This window comes from Rhinopithecus roxellana, chromosome 1 (genome assembly GCF_007565055.1).
Source record: "Rhinopithecus roxellana isolate Shanxi Qingling chromosome 1, ASM756505v1, whole genome shotgun sequence".
In the NCBI taxonomy this organism is placed as follows: Eukaryota; Metazoa; Chordata; class Mammalia; order Primates; family Cercopithecidae; genus Rhinopithecus; species Rhinopithecus roxellana.
In genome coordinates this window covers 51,774,680-51,791,567 of record NC_044549.1, presented here as the reverse complement: position 1 = coordinate 51,791,567, position 16,888 = coordinate 51,774,680, and the positions used below count along the sequence as shown (strand labels likewise).

Sequence of the window (16,888 nt, the reverse complement as noted above, 5' to 3'; positions counted from 1 at the left end):
AAACCAATTTATGAATATAGATGCAAAAATCCTGAATAAAATACTAACAAACAAAATTGAACAACATGACCAAGTGGGACTTATTCTAGGAATGCAAGGATGGTTCAACATAAGAAAATCAATCAATTACATATACATTAAAAGAATGAAGGAAAGAAAATCCAGAGGACCATTTCAACTGACACAGAAAAATGCATCTGAGACAATCCCACAGGCTTTCATGAGAAAAAAAAAAACATTCAGAACACTAGGAATAGAAGGAAACTGAGTCAACATCATAACCCAGAGCCAGCATGATACTTAATGGTGAAAGACTGAAAGCTTTCCCCATGAATTATCAGGAACAAAAGAAGGATGCCTGATGTCACGACCATTATTCAACACTGTACTTGACGTCCTAGCCAGAGCAATTAGGCAAGAAAAAGACACAAAAGGCATGCAAACTGGACAGGAAGAAGTAAAATGATCTACTCATAGACACCACATGGGATCCCATACATAAATGAACAAGAAAGCTAGTAGAGTTAATAAATGAATTCAGCAAAGCTGCAGGGTACAAGACAACACAAAAAAGTCAGTTGTGTTTCCATACATTTGCAATGAACAATCTAAAAGAGAAATTAAGAAAACAATGCTATTTCCAACAGCATCAAGAAGAATAAAGTACCTAGGAAAAAAATTTAACTGAGGTGAAACACTGTACACTGAAAACTACAAAATACAGCTGAGAAATTAAAGACAAAAATAAAAGGAGAGACATCCATGCTTATAGACTAGAAGACCTAATAACCAGATGGTAATGGCACACAAATTAATCTACAGATTCAGAGCAGTCCCTATCAAAATTCCAACAGCTTTTTCACAGAAATGGAAAAACAGATCATCAAATTCATATGGAATTGCAAGAGGCCCCAGATAACCAAAGCATACTGTAAATGAACCAAGTTACACTGAGGCTTCCTGATTTCAAAACTTACTACAAAGCTATAGTAATCAAAACACTGTTGTGCTGGCGTAAGAATAACGTAAAATTAAGAGGCTGGAAATTAACCCATACGTTTATGGCCAGTTGATTTTTGAAAAGGATGCCACGACCATCCAAGCCCCACTGAAAAAATCGTCTCTTCAACAAATAATGCTGGGACAAATGGCTATCCACATGCGTAAGAATGATGTTGAACACCTACCTGATATGTGCAAATATTCAATGTATGTAAGAGCAGTAACTATAAATCTCTTACAAGAAAACACAGGGGTCGATCTTTATGACCTTGGATTTGACAGTGGAATCTTAGATACGACACCAAAAGCACAAAGAGCAAAAGAAAAATAGGTAACTTAGACTTTGTCAAAATTCAAAACTTCTGTGTATCAAAGGACTTCATCAAGAAAGTAAAAAGACAACCTACAGAATGGGAGAAACTATGTGCAAAGCATGTATTTTGATAGGTAACTAATATCCAGAATACATAAGGAGCTCTTACAAATCATCAACAAAAAGGCAACATAATTAAAAAATAGGCAAATACTTGAATAGACATGTCCTCAAAAAAGATACACAAATGACCAAGAAGCCCATGAAAAGACACTCATCATCATCAGTCATTGGAGAAATGCAATCAAAACCACAATGAGGCATCACTTGACACCCATCATAATGGCTATAATCAAAACACTGGAAAATAACCAAGTGTTGGCAAAGATTTGGAATTCTTGTTCATTGCTGGTGGGAATGTAAAATGGTAGAGTAACCGTAGAAAACAGTTTGGTGGTATCTCCAAAAGTTATACATAGAATATACATATGACCTAGCAATTTCAATCTTAGGTATATACCCAAAGGAACTGAAAACAGGGTGTGTAAATAAATATACGTACAGACATTGTTAACAACACTCTTCACAACAGCCACAAGGTGGAAACTAATGAAATGTCCGCCAATGGACAGAGAAAATATATATACATGTAATGGAATCTTATTCAGCCATAAATATTAATGAAATACTGATATATGCTAAAATGCACATGAATCTTGAAAACATTATGCTAAGCAAAAGACAGGCACAAAAGGCCACATAGTGTATAATTTCTTTTATACTAAATATCCTGAATAGGTAAATCCACAGAGACACAAGACAGATTGGTGGTTGTCATGAGCGGGGACGGGGGTAACAATGGGGTATTTAATGGGTACATACAGGGTTTCCCTTGGGGGTCACAAAAACATTTTGGAAATAGAGGTGGTAGTTGCACAACACTGTAAATGTACTAAATGGTCACTGAATTGTACCCCGTTTAAAAGCTATATGATCCCATTTTGCTTAAACAAATAAGCAAACAAAACAAATACATATGTACACAAATACACAGGAAGCAAGTCTGGAAGGACAATACTAAAATATTAATGAGTTACCAGCCTGGCCAACAGGGTGAAGGGTGAAACCCCATCTCTACTAAAAATACAAAAATCAGTCAGGCATGGTGGTGCGAACCTGTAATCCCAGCTACTTGGGAGGCTGAGGAATGAGAATCACTTGAATCTGGGAGGTGGAGGTTGCAGTGAGCTGAGATCGCACCACTGCACTCCAGCCTAGGTGGCAGAGAGAGACTCTGTCTCAAAAAAAAAAGAAAAAAAAAAGGTTTTCTTTGGGCAGTATATTATAACATCATCATCAGCCTTGCCAAATATCTTAGGCTTTTTAAAAGCAATACAGAAGAAGAGAACTAAAGATGTCAACCATTTGGCCTCTACAGATATGAAAAATCTGGTCTTTTTCTCCAGAGAATCTGGGACTTCCAGATTGAACTGTATGGATTAATAGGAATCTTCTAGGGATAAAACCACATTTCGATCTCTGTTTTTGTTTTATTCAGACAGAGCCTTACCTACAGGTGCCTGTAGGCATTTGATAAAGCCTGCCTGTCCCTGGAGCACTCTGCTATCACGATTCTTTTTTATGGACAGAACCCTCCTCACTGCACTGCTGCCTGCCAGTGTCATCACCCAAATGTGAGATACAAAAACACATTCTCAAGGACTTCAGCATCCCATTTGAAAAAACATTTCCTTGGGACTTTTGAAGACAAAATTGGAATAATTAATGAAAATATTTCTAGCACATCTGACCAAAAATTATGGGCTTTTTGGTACACCAGCACTAGAGGCGACAGGGAGGAAAGCACGCAGGCCTGCCACTCAGACTCCAATCCCAATCTCGATTCTCAGGCTCACCAAGGAAAAGATCTTAGAGGCATCAAGTAGCTATTCTGAGCTTCAGCAGCTATCAACGTCATTATGAGGACTAAGGTAGTGTTGGTAACACACTAGGAATGGCATCTGGCACGTGGCTGCCATTATCATTAGTTACCAGTACTGATAAAAAACAGTGATCTGGATGGAACCACTTACATGGACTAATTCCTCGTCATCTCGAGCGGAGTAAATAGCAAATCTTCTTTCCAATGTTGTCTGCAGGTTATCTTGTTCACTGGCTGAAAGCTCTGCATTAACTGTAAATGTTCCAATGAACCTGGAGAGAAAGCAGGCGTTCCTTGTGTCAGAGGTCAGGGCAAAGGGGAATCTTCACTTACAGCCAAGAAAATCAAAAGAGGGAGTGAATCGTGAGACCCGCCTACCCCTGTCCTACTTTCCCCAGCCTGTCTGGCTAACTCCTTTCATCACCGCAGACCCAGCTCAGACTTCACCTCCTTGGGGAGCCTTCCCAGACCTCCCAGCTGAGACAAGCGCCCCTGCTCTGTGAGCCTGCAGTTCCCAGAACACCCCTTTCAGGGCACTCCTCATGCCACCCTGTAATTACTTGGTATGTATTTGTCTCCCCACCAGTCTGGGAGCTACACCAGGGCAAGATCATGCCTGGCATTTCTCTATCTTCAATGCCATGCCCACCACCTGATCCATAGCTACCACCTCAGGGAAGGTCTGTGGAAGTGATCTGAACCCAGCCTCTGAGAGAAACACAAATCCTACACTCCCCAGCTCTGCAGGACAGGCGGAGGGCCTTACCACTTCACCAGGTTTGCGAGGTAGTAGGTGTCCACATCTCGAGGCAGCACTCTGGTAAAGTGGGCTGGGATGATGGAAAGGCCAATAGCACGCAGGTCTGGTTGGCTGCAGATGCTATTTCGATAGAAGCCATTTGCTAGCAGGCAGAGAAGGTGAACCTGTAAAAAGGAAAGGAGGAAGGGGCAGCATGGAAGGAAGGCCAGAGACCAGGAGGAACTTTTGCTGCCAAAATCAAGACATCCTGTGGGAAAGAAATATGTGTTGCCGTTTCTACATATAAGAAAGTAAAAATACTAGTATTGGCCACTTCCCAAGCCTGTCTTTCACCCTCTCTTTTTCTCTCTGTATACTCATTCCTTCAAAGGAATCATCAAAACTCAAAGCTTCAAAATACAAACTGCTTTGTTTTCAAAATACAAACTGTTTTTGTTCTGGTCTTGTCTTTTAGAGATACATACTGAAATATTTCTGGATGAAATGCTGTCATATCTGGGGTTTGCTCCACGAGATCAGGAGGAAAGGCAAGTGGGGTGGAGCTGGCGAGACTGCTGGCAAGCCTGTGGAAGCCGGTGGTGGGACGCAGCTCACTGGGCTCACTGGGCTGCTCTCACCACCTCCTTGGGTGTTTGAGCCCAACCTTCTGTCACAGGCTCCACATCTTCGCCCTTCCTTTGACCCCAAAACCCACCCTTCATCCACCTACTAAAATGATTATATGGCCTCTTCCCCCTTTTCACACACTGCTTTGCGTCATTTTCCCTTCAACCTTGGCTTCCTCCTCCCCTACTAACAGTCGCTCTATTTTAATCAATAGTGCTGCCTCTCTTTCCTCACTCAGGTCTCAAACCTGAGAGTCATCTTCCCTTTCTTTCACCTCCAGCACCCAACAAGAGGTGAAAGGCACAAAGCTGTCTCATTTCTTGCCCCAGGCCTGGATGAAGGAGGCGACCCTCTCTAACTTCATCACCATCCTTGCACCTCTAGATTTCTGGAGCAGCTGCACATAAAGCATCTCCCCGCTCCCATCGCTATCCTCTCTGGCAGCCCACCATCCATCAAAGGGAAACCAAAGTCTGCCCTCCCTTCACCCCCACCCCCCAGCCTATACACTCCACACATGCAGGTGAGCTGGGCGCCTTGCCATCCCCTCCACAACTTGGCTATATTCTTCAACTTTTTCTCCTAGACCCGGCTCTAATCCTTTCTCCTACATAAAGCCTTGCCCAGCTCCACAGAGCCATGCTGATCTCTTTCACTGTTCCAGGCATAGTCTTGAGTTTCTCTGTTTGGAAGTCCTTGTTCCATCTAGAGATCAGATACTCCTCAATTGTAGGAAATAAGCTTTATCCAAGTCTCTATCCCCACCACGCCAAGCACCTTGCTAGGTGTGTATAGGTGTTCAATAATTATCAGGTAAAGTTAAAAGCCAGTGCCTGCAGCTGGGATTAGAATTAATGATATTAAATGGCTGAAAGGAGAGATGGAAGGCAAGTACTCGTTATTTAGCCTCTGCTGCATGCCAGGCATTGTGCTGTAAGTTACCTTACCTATAATACACAACCACCCTCCCAGGCAGACACTATTACTACCCCTACTTCCCCGATGAGGACACAAATGCTCGGAGAGAGTAAGAAACTTGCCATGGCCACAGAGTGAGCAGCAAAGCCAGAAATAAAGCCTCGGTGAGCACAAGCTCTTACCGCTGACAACGAACAGTTCTTCCCCATCATCCCTTATCCTTACCTTGTGTGTGTCCGCATGGACCTCTTTATTGAAACGTTTCATCGCCCTCCGAAGATGTGTCTCAAACTCCAGTTTTATCTTTTCACTGCAACACATAGTGAAAAATCTGGGAATGAAGTGGGGAACTGAAACCAGATTCCACTCCCCCAGGCAATTCCTTCTCCTTGGATGACAGTGAATCACTCTCCCTGTTTCCCTACACAAGGCTGTGCTACTCAAGTCCATCTGCAACCCAGCTATTTCCTGCAGGCTCTTTGGCTCCTTCTCATCAGCAAACCTTGGCCTGGGACATTCTGTACCCAGACAACCCTCCTCTCAACCAACAGCAGACCACACCTCACCTACATGCCTCAAAGCTCACTTCTCCCAGGATGTCTTCTCTGGCTGTCCAACTCTTCCGACTATTGACTCTCTACTTAGCAGCCATTACCTTTATTAATGTTAAATTAACACATCGTCATTTACGTGACACTGTTATAGTGTAAAATCTCTTTCAGTCTGTATACCATGAATCTTCAAGACAACTTGACACTTCTTGAATGATTTGTATTATCTCCCTCTTCTGTGCCTAGTAATGTGCCCATCGCACAGTGTACTTCCCAAGCCATCAGAGGCTCCATATTCCCAGGTCATCAGAGGCTGCAGAGGTACTCCAGGATGGTGGGAAGGACAGGGGCTCCCTACCACGGTGGGCACTGCCTCAAGTCCTGCAGCGTGACATGGTAGGGAAAACGTGAATTCCAAGTCAATGAGAAGGATTAGGTCTCAGCTCCTCAATTACTGGCTAAGTGACTCCTGAAACATTACTTAGTGTCTCTGAGCCTCTGGCTCCTCATTCATAACACTTTTCTAAGGATTAGGTAAGATAACGGATGACCTGCTCAATCCTTGGCACACAGGAGTTCCCTCTCCTCATCCCCCACCCCAGCCAGGACACGAAGGTGTCTCATTCAAGTCTCTAAAGGTAAATCAGGTTCCTGACCCAAGGTTCTCAAAAACTTTGATACTCCGTCCTGGTCCCGTACAAGTTTCTCCAAAGTCCTCCTAAGCAGCAGCTGTTGCCAACTACATGTGACAGGAACCTAGAAGCAAGGGCCTAAGCTTACCTTCTTTCTCTTGTCTTCGCCTGCTCTGGCGTTTCAATCTCTATCTCCACTGGCTTCACAGGCAGAAGAGATTGAGAGAAGGCTGTACTTTCTCTCACGTCACCCAGCACAGGCTCACTAAGTTCTATCAACAAGCATTTTAAAAAATCAGTAATAGTAACAACAATAATAAAAGCTACTGTACTGAACAGAATCAAGGTTCTGCTGGGAAGGAGGAAGTGAGGCATGAATGTGAGAGAGATAGCCCACAGAGACCCCTAGGCATGCCCTGCCCTGAGTCCTACCATGTGCCAGGCACTGTGCTGAGTGTTATATACTCATGTGTCTCATTTAACCTCACACGACCCAGGCAGTCTTTAGATAAAGGACCTAAAGCATAGAGATACTGGGTTGAATCAGATACAGATCCCTCTATTAAAAAGCTGACACTCATGCATGTATGTATATACTTAAAACTCTTTAAAAAAAAAAAAGTCAAATGAGAATAATCTCCTTTTCTCTGCATTCTATTTCACTATAATAACAATTAGCACAAATTGCTTTGTATAGAGTCATGACTTAGGTGTCCGTCTTTCATTCTCAAAGTGACAAGAAATACATCCTTTTCACCTCTTCGCACCCTACATTGCTTGTATACAGTAGCTGAAAAGGACTGAACTTGCTGAACTGGATCTAATTGAAAACTTCATTAGCAAAAGTTCCTTAAAAGAGGCCTAGAAGCCATGACATCTCACTGGCAAAGAATGCATCCAATGCCAGATCTTGGTCTCTATACACGAATCTCTATTAAAATGAACCACAGCTTCTTGAAGAAAAGAAGCTGGTTTCAAGTCTACAGCAAGAAAAGTATAAGCCGAACAAAAATGTTCTCAAAGACTAATGAGGTCATGTCAAAAGGACATGGTAGTACAGCTAGCTTAAAGGTAGCATGACTAGAAGAGGAACAACCTGACATTAGAAGTGGCTTAATCAATGTAAGATGAGGTTTAAAGCATCACCTAGGAAGGATTCTTGCCAAAAAAAAAAAAAAAAAAAAAAGTTTAATCAAAATTAAATCACATCTTTGGATTTAGTTTACAAGAAATACAGGAATATTGAAACAAGTTTAACAACATCAAAAGATGTGTGACTGTTTATCAGACAAAACCAGAACATGAGACAGTCTACAAAACAAAAGACTATGACCCTTCAAAAAAGGCAGTGCTATGAAAAGCAAAACAAGGTGGTGGGCGGGAGCCACTGCTCTATATTAAGAGACTGAAGAGACATAACGATCAAATACAAGGCTTGGTTGGATCTTGGTGTAGAAAAAGAAACAGTAATAAAGGATGTTTTCATAATTGGGGACTTATTTTTCATTTTCTTAGGTGTGATAAGGTCATTTTGTCATGCACAAGAATGTCTAATTATTAGGAAATGCATGCTGAAGTATTCAGCAGTGGAATATCAGAATATCTACAACTTATTTTCAAATGGTTCCACAATGAATATTTACAGAGGGAAACATACATTCAAAGTGGCAAAATGTTAATGAACCTAGGTGAAGAGGACATATATTACATTTTTCACTTTTTTGATAAATTTGAACACTTTCAAAATAAAAAGGTGGGGAAAAGTCAGGCCAGACAGAAGGAATCAGGGATGATAACATTAGCTGGTATTTACTGTGAGTGTATAATACATTAGGCCCATTACATTTGCAAACTTTCTTTTCCCCACAATAATCCTACAGCCTATACTGTGAATGGTTCACACTAAACATTCAGTGTTTACAGAGTGTTACCACTGAGAAAACTCAGTTCAGAGAGGTGAAGTTACTTGCTCAAGATTAAATTACTCACTCACACTGCTACCTAAGTGGCAAAGTTGAGCACTGAACCCAGTTCTAACTACTTTCAAAGCCTGTGCTCCTTCTAAATAGTGCTGCCTCTCTATTTATATCTACCCCATTGACAGTCACCAGAGGAAGAGAGTCAACAGCCTTCTTTGGTAACTTGGCCATGAGTTTTTCCATATATAGCAAAGCAAGTCCCTAGTACAACCTTATCTGTGGTCTAATTAGCTCAAAAGGAAACAAAAGGATTGCAATTGGTGATTTGACTCCAAACAGAATCAAACAAACAAAAAAAAACAAACAGAACCAAAGAGTTCTGAAAACAAAGAGAGTTGTTTCACCTTCAACCTCTTCCCAGTCATCTTCACTTTCTTCCTCTTCTTTATTGCTGTCTTCATTCATGGTAGCCCCTCTCTTCAGATGGTGTGCCTTCTTGAGGTCACTTGGAAAGTCCCTGTGCAAAGACCACAGGAAGGAAGATGAAGGCGGCTCAGATATCCTAGAGTTCCATTCAAGCTAAATGGAATTTTTAAAACCCCTCCTATTTATTGAGAATCTGTGGCAACTATTTAAAGATGATTAGTAAGCTCTGAGCCTCACTTCCTCCATCAACACGTGTCTCAACATCTCATCAAGACGTGCTCTGATCATCTAATACATACCAGATGTGCTGTCAAAAAACCTCCAATCTAGATCTGTGTGAAAGAAGACATAGCTGTGCCTGGACATAACAAGGAAAAGTTAGAAGACACCAAAATAATAACATGAGTTCCAGAACTGTGGTATCTGTGTGATATACGTGCATTTGGAGGCCAGAAAGAAGAGAATAAAATTTACATTTACTTATCCTACTATAAGCCTACTCAGACTTCTTTTCCATCTTTAAGAAATATGATGTAAGGAGACTGAAGTTCGTAGCATTCTAACTTCAAGCAGGGATGTGACTACACATAGGTGAGTCATAAATAACAAGATACATAGACAGCTAGCTAGCTAAATAGATAATAACATAGATAAGTAGTTGGCTAAACAATGGTTCAAGACTAAGTACTTGCTGATTCGTAATACATTTCTGCAAATTCATATACAAAATGTGTCTAGAGTATCCAGTTACTTTTAACTTGTGTAAACTCTGGCACTTGGTACCAAGTGAGAATATTATCTAGGATTTTGGCATAAACATTTAAAATAACCAATCATCAATCTTGAGCTCTAGTAATACGCTCTTTTTTTAGGGTACCACTTTCCCTCAACACCACAGCAATAAAAATTTCCCCTTAGAATGAACATAGCAGAAATGACCATGGTCGGTGCTCAGAGGAGAGGGAAAGGGGAACTCAGAGCTTTCGTTGGCAGTATCATGGCCTATCTCTATGTATATGTCTCTGGAGATACAATTCAACTAGTGAGGGGAGGCAACTGTAAAGTAGTAAGCTCAGAGGCATTCTTCAGAAAAGTCTAGGGGAGGCTAGGCGCAGTGGCTCACGCCTGTAAGCCCAGCACTTTGGGAGGCTGAGCTGGGCAGATCACCCGAGGTCAGGAGTTCAACACCAACATGGTGGAACCCCATCTCTACTAAAAATATAAAAATTAGCCGGGCATGGTGGCTGGGAGTGAGGATTTGTTTTAGAGGCAGATAACCAAGTGTTCCCTGGGCTCATAATCACTGTTCACAACATATTACTATAAATGCTCATTCACTGCAAAAATACTTTTTCAGTTTCTGCCAAATAAAAGGCCCTGCAATCGATGCTACAGGGCAATGAAAATGAACTCCACATGGTTCTAGCTCTCTGAGAGGTCACAGGGTAGTAAGCCTGGGTATGTGGCATGGTAACAACTGGTACACATATCACACTCCCTAGAAGCACTGCAGGAAATCAGAGGAGAGAAGGGGGAAGAATCAGTGAAGCCTCTAGAGTAGGTGGTTTCAGGATCTGCATCTTCAAGATGGAAGCCAGCAAGCACTCCAGGTAGAGGGAATACCATGAGCACAATGCAGGTGCAGAAAGTACGAGAATGTGTTCAGTGAATGATGAGAAGTCCAGGTGGGCCAGAGAAGAGCGTGCTTGAGGAAAGTAGTATGAGATAAAGCTGAAATGGCAGGTAAATATTTTGTGTTATATCTAATATTTTTGTGTAGTAGAAAGAACACTGGACCAGGAGTCAGAAGACCTGGGTTCTCCTGTTTTTGCCACTGTCTGGATGTGGAAGCATGAATAAATCACTTTCTACACGCTGTCACTGTTCTTACCTGTAAAGTTTCCAGTTCTTACAGGTCTGAGTTGTACCTAGAAGAGCTTAAAGATCCAATCTTCCATGGACCCCAGTGATAAGTAAGAATAGAGGTTTTCATTACAATTCTCTGATGAGAAAAATCAAGACCTGAGACAAAGCTTTGCAGGCATCTCACCTGAAGTCATCCCCATCGCTGAGGGCTTCATCCTTTATAACCTTGAGGTTTTCAGATTTAACAGTCACCTTGGCCACTTTCTTTTTTGCTGGACCACCTGCTGAACCCCCAGGATCACTGCAGCCTCTCTTCCTCTTTCCTTGTGAAACTTTGGAGAGAAGGCTCTTCTTTGGGGGTTTCTCATCTTCAAAGGCATCTAGGTGACCATACAGAACATGAGGTGAGGGGTGGAAGGAAAGGTGGAGGCAGTGCAGCTTATGGGCAAGGGCATGAAAAGGCTCTATGATCTGTCTCCAAACCCGATCTCCATCACCTGTTCACCATGCCCTGTCTGGTCAGCAATCAGCTCTCAGCCTCTACCCACCTGCGGCTAGTCTATGTTTATAGTAAAAACCATTTTCCTTTATCAGCACTTTACTTCTCCTATGACTACAGAAAATACCACAGGACTCAAATAAAACCTAACTTCCAGATCTTAAATGTCAGCCAGGAAAATACAACATCCTGGAAAGGAAAATACAAGATTCCTGCCAAGAAAATACAACATCCATTAATTAGCACCCTATTTATTTATCATCTGCCAAGACTAATTGTTTGTCTTAGGGATACTGCACTCCTCTTAAGTAAAATGTTAAGTACATAAACATGTCCAAGTTTTACCACAACATCATTACTATTAATCTACATTTCTGCCAACCTTCAAGACCAAACTGCTCAAAACACATACTGCTCTGAAAGCTTTCCAATGTAACCCAAATGGCACTCATATACCAACCACCTCAGCAAACTTACAGTTGGAAAAAGACAGCAATAATTCAAAAGTATTTTCTTAAAATAATTATTTTTTGTTAAAAGGAAATAAATGCATAAGCTGCTGGTTTTAGTCAAATTGGGGCATCTAAAATTATGGTTTATTTACATATAATAATATTAATAGTTTAGTTTTAATAAATAATATGGCAGAGAAGGATAGTTTTCTATTTTGCAAATATATTCACACAAATTATCTTGTATCTGAAATAAATCCTCTTTTGTCTTTGCATGACTCTGCTTCAATTAATTTTAGAAAATAAAAATACTCTACCTTTTATTGAGGTTCCATAAGGGATTGCAACATTAACCGAAAATATAAGAGTATTTAATAATTCAGTCTTTTCATTGTTTGCCTTGCTGACTCTCTGGATAGGTATTTATATTCCACAAGAATATACTTTTGCATGAGGGAAAAAAGACTCTCCCTTCTGATCTAGATGAAATCATTATTAAATATTAATAAAATTCATATCAAAGAAGCATTTCTTTTAATGCTAGATAAATCACTGATTCTGTTGTTTCTTTAAATGTTTTATAAAAAAGGAATTTATGTACTCCCATTTTTAAACATTTTAGTGGAAACCAAAAAATAAGGAAAAATTTTGAAGTACAAAATATTTCAAAATTAATTTTTTCAAATCTGAGAACAGACTGCCTATTCCAAGGCCAGAGGCTGCATAAAACTTAAGATTTGACAGTTTGAGGAGGGTGGCCCTAAAATTAAAATTTCTGGATCTTACAATGGTATTTAGCCCTCTAACAGGCAAAGATGCGAAATACTTCAATTTCTACTAATCTAAAAAAAAGCAGGTAGGAGGATACTTCAGAGGCATCACAAACTTTTCTGGTTAGTTAAAAAGCATAGCTTTTATTTCTGTGTTTGAAGAGAAAGGTAGAGGAGTTAAAAAGGAAAGGGGGGAAAAGGAAACACAAAACTGAATCAAAAGGATGTTTATAGTATTCAAAAGCATCTAACAATAATCTGAACGTACAACCATGAGATAATTGTTAAGTAACTTACGGCAGAGCCACACAACAAAATATAATTGAGTCACCCTTTAAGATAAACGATAGATGATGTAATGTTAATCATGCAAAGTTGATTTTACAGCATGCTTTCTGCTATGTAAAAAACAGACTAGAAGGAAACAGACCATTATTTCATGGGTGACTTTCTATTCTTTGCTATTCTTTGGTCCCTAAGCATCTAGAGACTCTTTTCCAGGACTCTCCAAAATCTTGAGTGATCTAATATGCCTAAGCAGCCTCCTTGAGCTCAGCGTTCTTTCAGTAGGGCAGGAATTACCACTGTGGTCTGCTTGCCCATCTACTGGGATTTAATAAGAACACTGGAGTAAACCTTCCAGCAGCAACTCACAGCACTCAGAATAAAATTCCAACTCCTTAGCTTGGTATCCAAGCTCAGGCCCTTGCCCACTTCTCCTACCCAGCCCCTCACTCACTGTGTCCAGGCAACTGGCCAAGTTCATTCCCTCCTAAGAGTGTTTAAACACACTGTTCTCTCTGCCTAGAACTCTTGTCCCCAGAACGTCCTATGAATGGCTCAAAATTACACTAACTGCCTCAAAATGCCACCTCCTTACAAAGGCCTTCCCTGACACTGATTCCCATTTAGCTGCCTCTTCCCCAGCCCCATTTAAGTTCGAGGATTTTTTTTTTCCATCTATAGAAGCATTTTCTGTTACGTACCCAAATAAGTTTTATCACAGCAGTCTAAACACAGGGTGATAGCTCTTACCATTATGTGAATCTGTTTTTCTTCAACTTGTTATCTGCTCTACTTACCCCTCCCCCCTGATTATAATCATGAGAGTAGGTGCCTCACCTGTCTTGTTCACCACTATTATCCTAGTACCTGGAACAGTGCCTGAAAATAGTAGGCGCTCAATAAACAGCTGTTGAAGGAGTTAACGGATTATCACCGAAGGTGTTAACATAGAGAAGAAACGCAAAGAAACCAGAGGTGCTTTAGTAACACAAAGGAAATCACGTGGAAGCCTGTTTTCTTTTTTCCTATTTGTCGAAAGCAGCCAAGTATCACCTTCATTTGCATGTACAGGGGTGCTGTTAAAACCTACACTATTACAGTGTTAGAAACTACACTGACAGTCACCAAATTATTGTCACCTGCAGCCCAAACCACACTTGCTAAGTCTATGCTTCCCCAACAAACCACCAAACCACAACAAAAGTTGTAACTCTGCAGATCTGGAAGCTGCCTTGAGAACTGACTGCTAGCTCCTCTGGCTAGCAGAGTAAACTTGGGTGCATCCTTACCTCCATTTAGGCTGAATGACACCAGCTAGCCCAACTAATTACCTAACATGGGTAAAGCTAAAGCTCTTGGCTTTATATGCTATCCCATTGAAAACTCACAGCCACCCTGTAAGGCAGTTATTATATTTCATAGAAGAAGTTTAGAAGAGCTAAAATATTTGTTCAAAATAATTCACCCAAGTGCATATAACTAAGAATTGAAGCTCTACCAAGCTGGAACCCAGGTGAAGTGTTGAGCTGGGAGGAATGCAGGTAGCATTTCCATCAGATTACAACCTTTAATTTTTAATTGCCATATATCCAAATTACATTCTGACTAGAATACCAGCCCCTTTTTTGTGACCCCTTGCTAAAATAAAAACCATCCTTTAAATCACAGATCAAACAACTTTAGAAAGCGTTCCCCGATCACGCTAGTCAAACTTGATTAATCCTTTGGAAGCTACAAAGCCTTGTACCTTCTTCCACAGTATTTAGCACACTCTGCCTTAAGTATCTTACATGCAAATGTCATGTTAACACTACTCTATGATCCTCCAAGATATGTTTATTTCCCATGTCACCTCATTCATGTGCAGCACATAGTACTCAAAATATGTTATTTGAATGAATGAGTAAATAAATAAAATGGAACTCAAAATATTACATATGAGGTAAATCACCTTCTAAGTTTAGCAATTATTACCATTTGATTATTTTCAAATGGATGATGAAGTTATAATCGATATAGAAACACAGAATCGAGTGTGATAGTCTTTTCTGGTTACCTAATCTACCCAGTTATTTCAGGAGACCCAGAAATTCCTTCTACAGCCTGCATTTTGCAATTATTTAAAATATTTATTGGCCAGGCACAGTGGCTCATGCCTATAATCCCAGCACTTTGGCAGGCCGAGGCGAATGGATCACCTGAGGTTAGGAGTTTGAGACCAGACTGGCCAACATGGCGAAACCCCATCTCTACTAAAATACAAAAATTAGCCGGGCATGGTGGCAGTCACCTGTAATACCAGCTACTCAGGAGGCTGAGGCAGGAGAATCGCTTGAACCTGGGAGGCAGAGGTCATGCCATTGCACTCCAGCCTCAGTGACAGAGTGAGACTCCATCCCGAAAAAAATAAAAAATAAAAAATATTTATTTAGCACTTAGCCCTACCAATCGATGGGCCCCGCATCCACAGATTCAACCAACCACAGATGAATATATTTCGAGAAAAAGAAAACCCACAAATTTTAAAAATACAGTATGACAATTATTTCCACAGCATCTACATTGTATTAGATATTATAAGTGATCTAGAGATGATTTAAAGTATGTCGGAGTATGCGCATAGGTTACATGGAAACACGAGGCCACTTGAGGAAACATAAGGTACTTGAGCATCACAGGTTTCAGTATCCGCGGGGTATCTGGGAAGGACCACCTTAGTTTGCTCAAGGAATGTCTGACTTGAGATTTGAAGAAATCAGCCCTGGCAAAAGCCATGGTGGGGGGTCACCCTAGGCCGAAGGAACATTAAAGGAAAAGGCTCAAGAAATAACTTGGCATATGTGAGGAAGAGAAAGGAGGCTAATGAGGAGGGTATCTGGCAAAGAAACAAGTGGTAGGAGAAACAGGAGAGGGAGCAAGAGCCAAAACATGTAGCATCTTGCAGGCCAGGATAAGACAATTGGATTTTAAGCTAAGAGCAATGGAAAACCAAGGAGAGTTTAAAGCAGGAGCATGGCACGATTTTTTTTTAAAAAAAAGATTATTTGGGTTGCTGGATGCAGAGCTGGGAGGCCAGTAAAGAGAAAACGGCAGTCACTCAATTGAAAGGTGATGGTGACTTGGACAGGGGTTGTGGCCATGGAAATGAAGACAAGTGGACAAATTTGAAATACAGTCTGAGGCTGAACTGACTGGACTTGCTGACGGGACTGGATGTGTGCACATAAGAAAAAGGTGGACTTTGCTTTATAACAAGTATTGAGACTGGAAAAACGGAGGAAAGCATAGATTTGAAGGGGAAGACCATGAGCTCTGCACTGTCCATGACAAATGTAAGAAGCCTATCCAATATCCACAAGGGGAAGTCAGGTGGGATCCCACTGTGGAACTCTGGGCGAGACTCAGCTGAAGTTATCATTCGGGAGTCAGCACACTGCATCCCTCTACGTCCTGGTCCGTCCGTCCGTTTTCCTGGGATACAAATAACTGCCTTCTCCGCGTTCAACCCTGAACATCTGCGCTGTATCCTCTGGACAACGGGGAGCGGGAAAGAAGCTACGCAGGAGCTTGGGTCGGGCAAGGCTCACGGGAAGCCGCTCTGGGTGCAGACGACAAAGGCGCAGGGACAGCGGAGAGGGCCAGGCGCGGCCTGCCGTGCTGCCCCCACGGCGCGGAACGCGCGCAGCAACCTCCACCCAGCCTCCGCGTCTGGACTCCCGCCGCCCCTGCCTCTGGGCCTCCTCCGCCCACCGGCAGGGTCTCCCGCGAAGCCCGCTGGGCCACGCTCTCACCCTCCTCCTCCTCACGCCGGGCCTTGCTCTTGGCCTTGGACTTCTGGCTGCGCGTTTCGCGTCCCCGCGGCTCCCCGCCGGCCGCGCGCTTCCGAGCCATATTGCTTGTCCAGGAAAAATCCACTTCGCATGTGACGCACCAGGCCGCGATGCGTT

At 41.8% G+C, this 16,888-nt stretch overlaps 1 protein-coding gene across 3 annotated transcripts in view; it reads right to left on the bottom strand.

The window, feature by feature from the left end:
- XPC (XPC complex subunit, DNA damage recognition and repair factor) overlaps positions 1-16,888 on the bottom strand; it is a 32,833-nt gene extending 15,945 nt beyond the window's left edge. The window contains exons 1-7 of one of the 3 annotated variants that reach the window (XM_010384478.2): positions 16,733-16,888; positions 11,120-11,315; positions 9,048-9,160; positions 6,873-6,996; positions 5,767-5,851; positions 4,024-4,181; positions 3,409-3,529 (exon numbers count right to left, since the gene is read on the bottom strand). In XM_010384478.2, the coding sequence (XP_010382780.1) occupies positions 3,409-3,529; positions 4,024-4,181; positions 5,767-5,851; positions 6,873-6,996; positions 9,048-9,160; positions 11,120-11,315; positions 16,733-16,832 (897 nt within the window). In that variant the 5' untranslated portion in view covers positions 16,833-16,888. Of the gene's footprint in view, positions 1-3,408; positions 3,530-4,023; positions 4,182-5,766; positions 5,852-6,107; positions 6,468-6,872; positions 6,997-9,047; positions 9,161-11,119; positions 11,316-13,778; positions 13,912-16,732 lie in introns of those variants that run through there. The other 2 variants (XM_030919039.1, XM_030919393.1) reach the window with 2 other exon arrangements.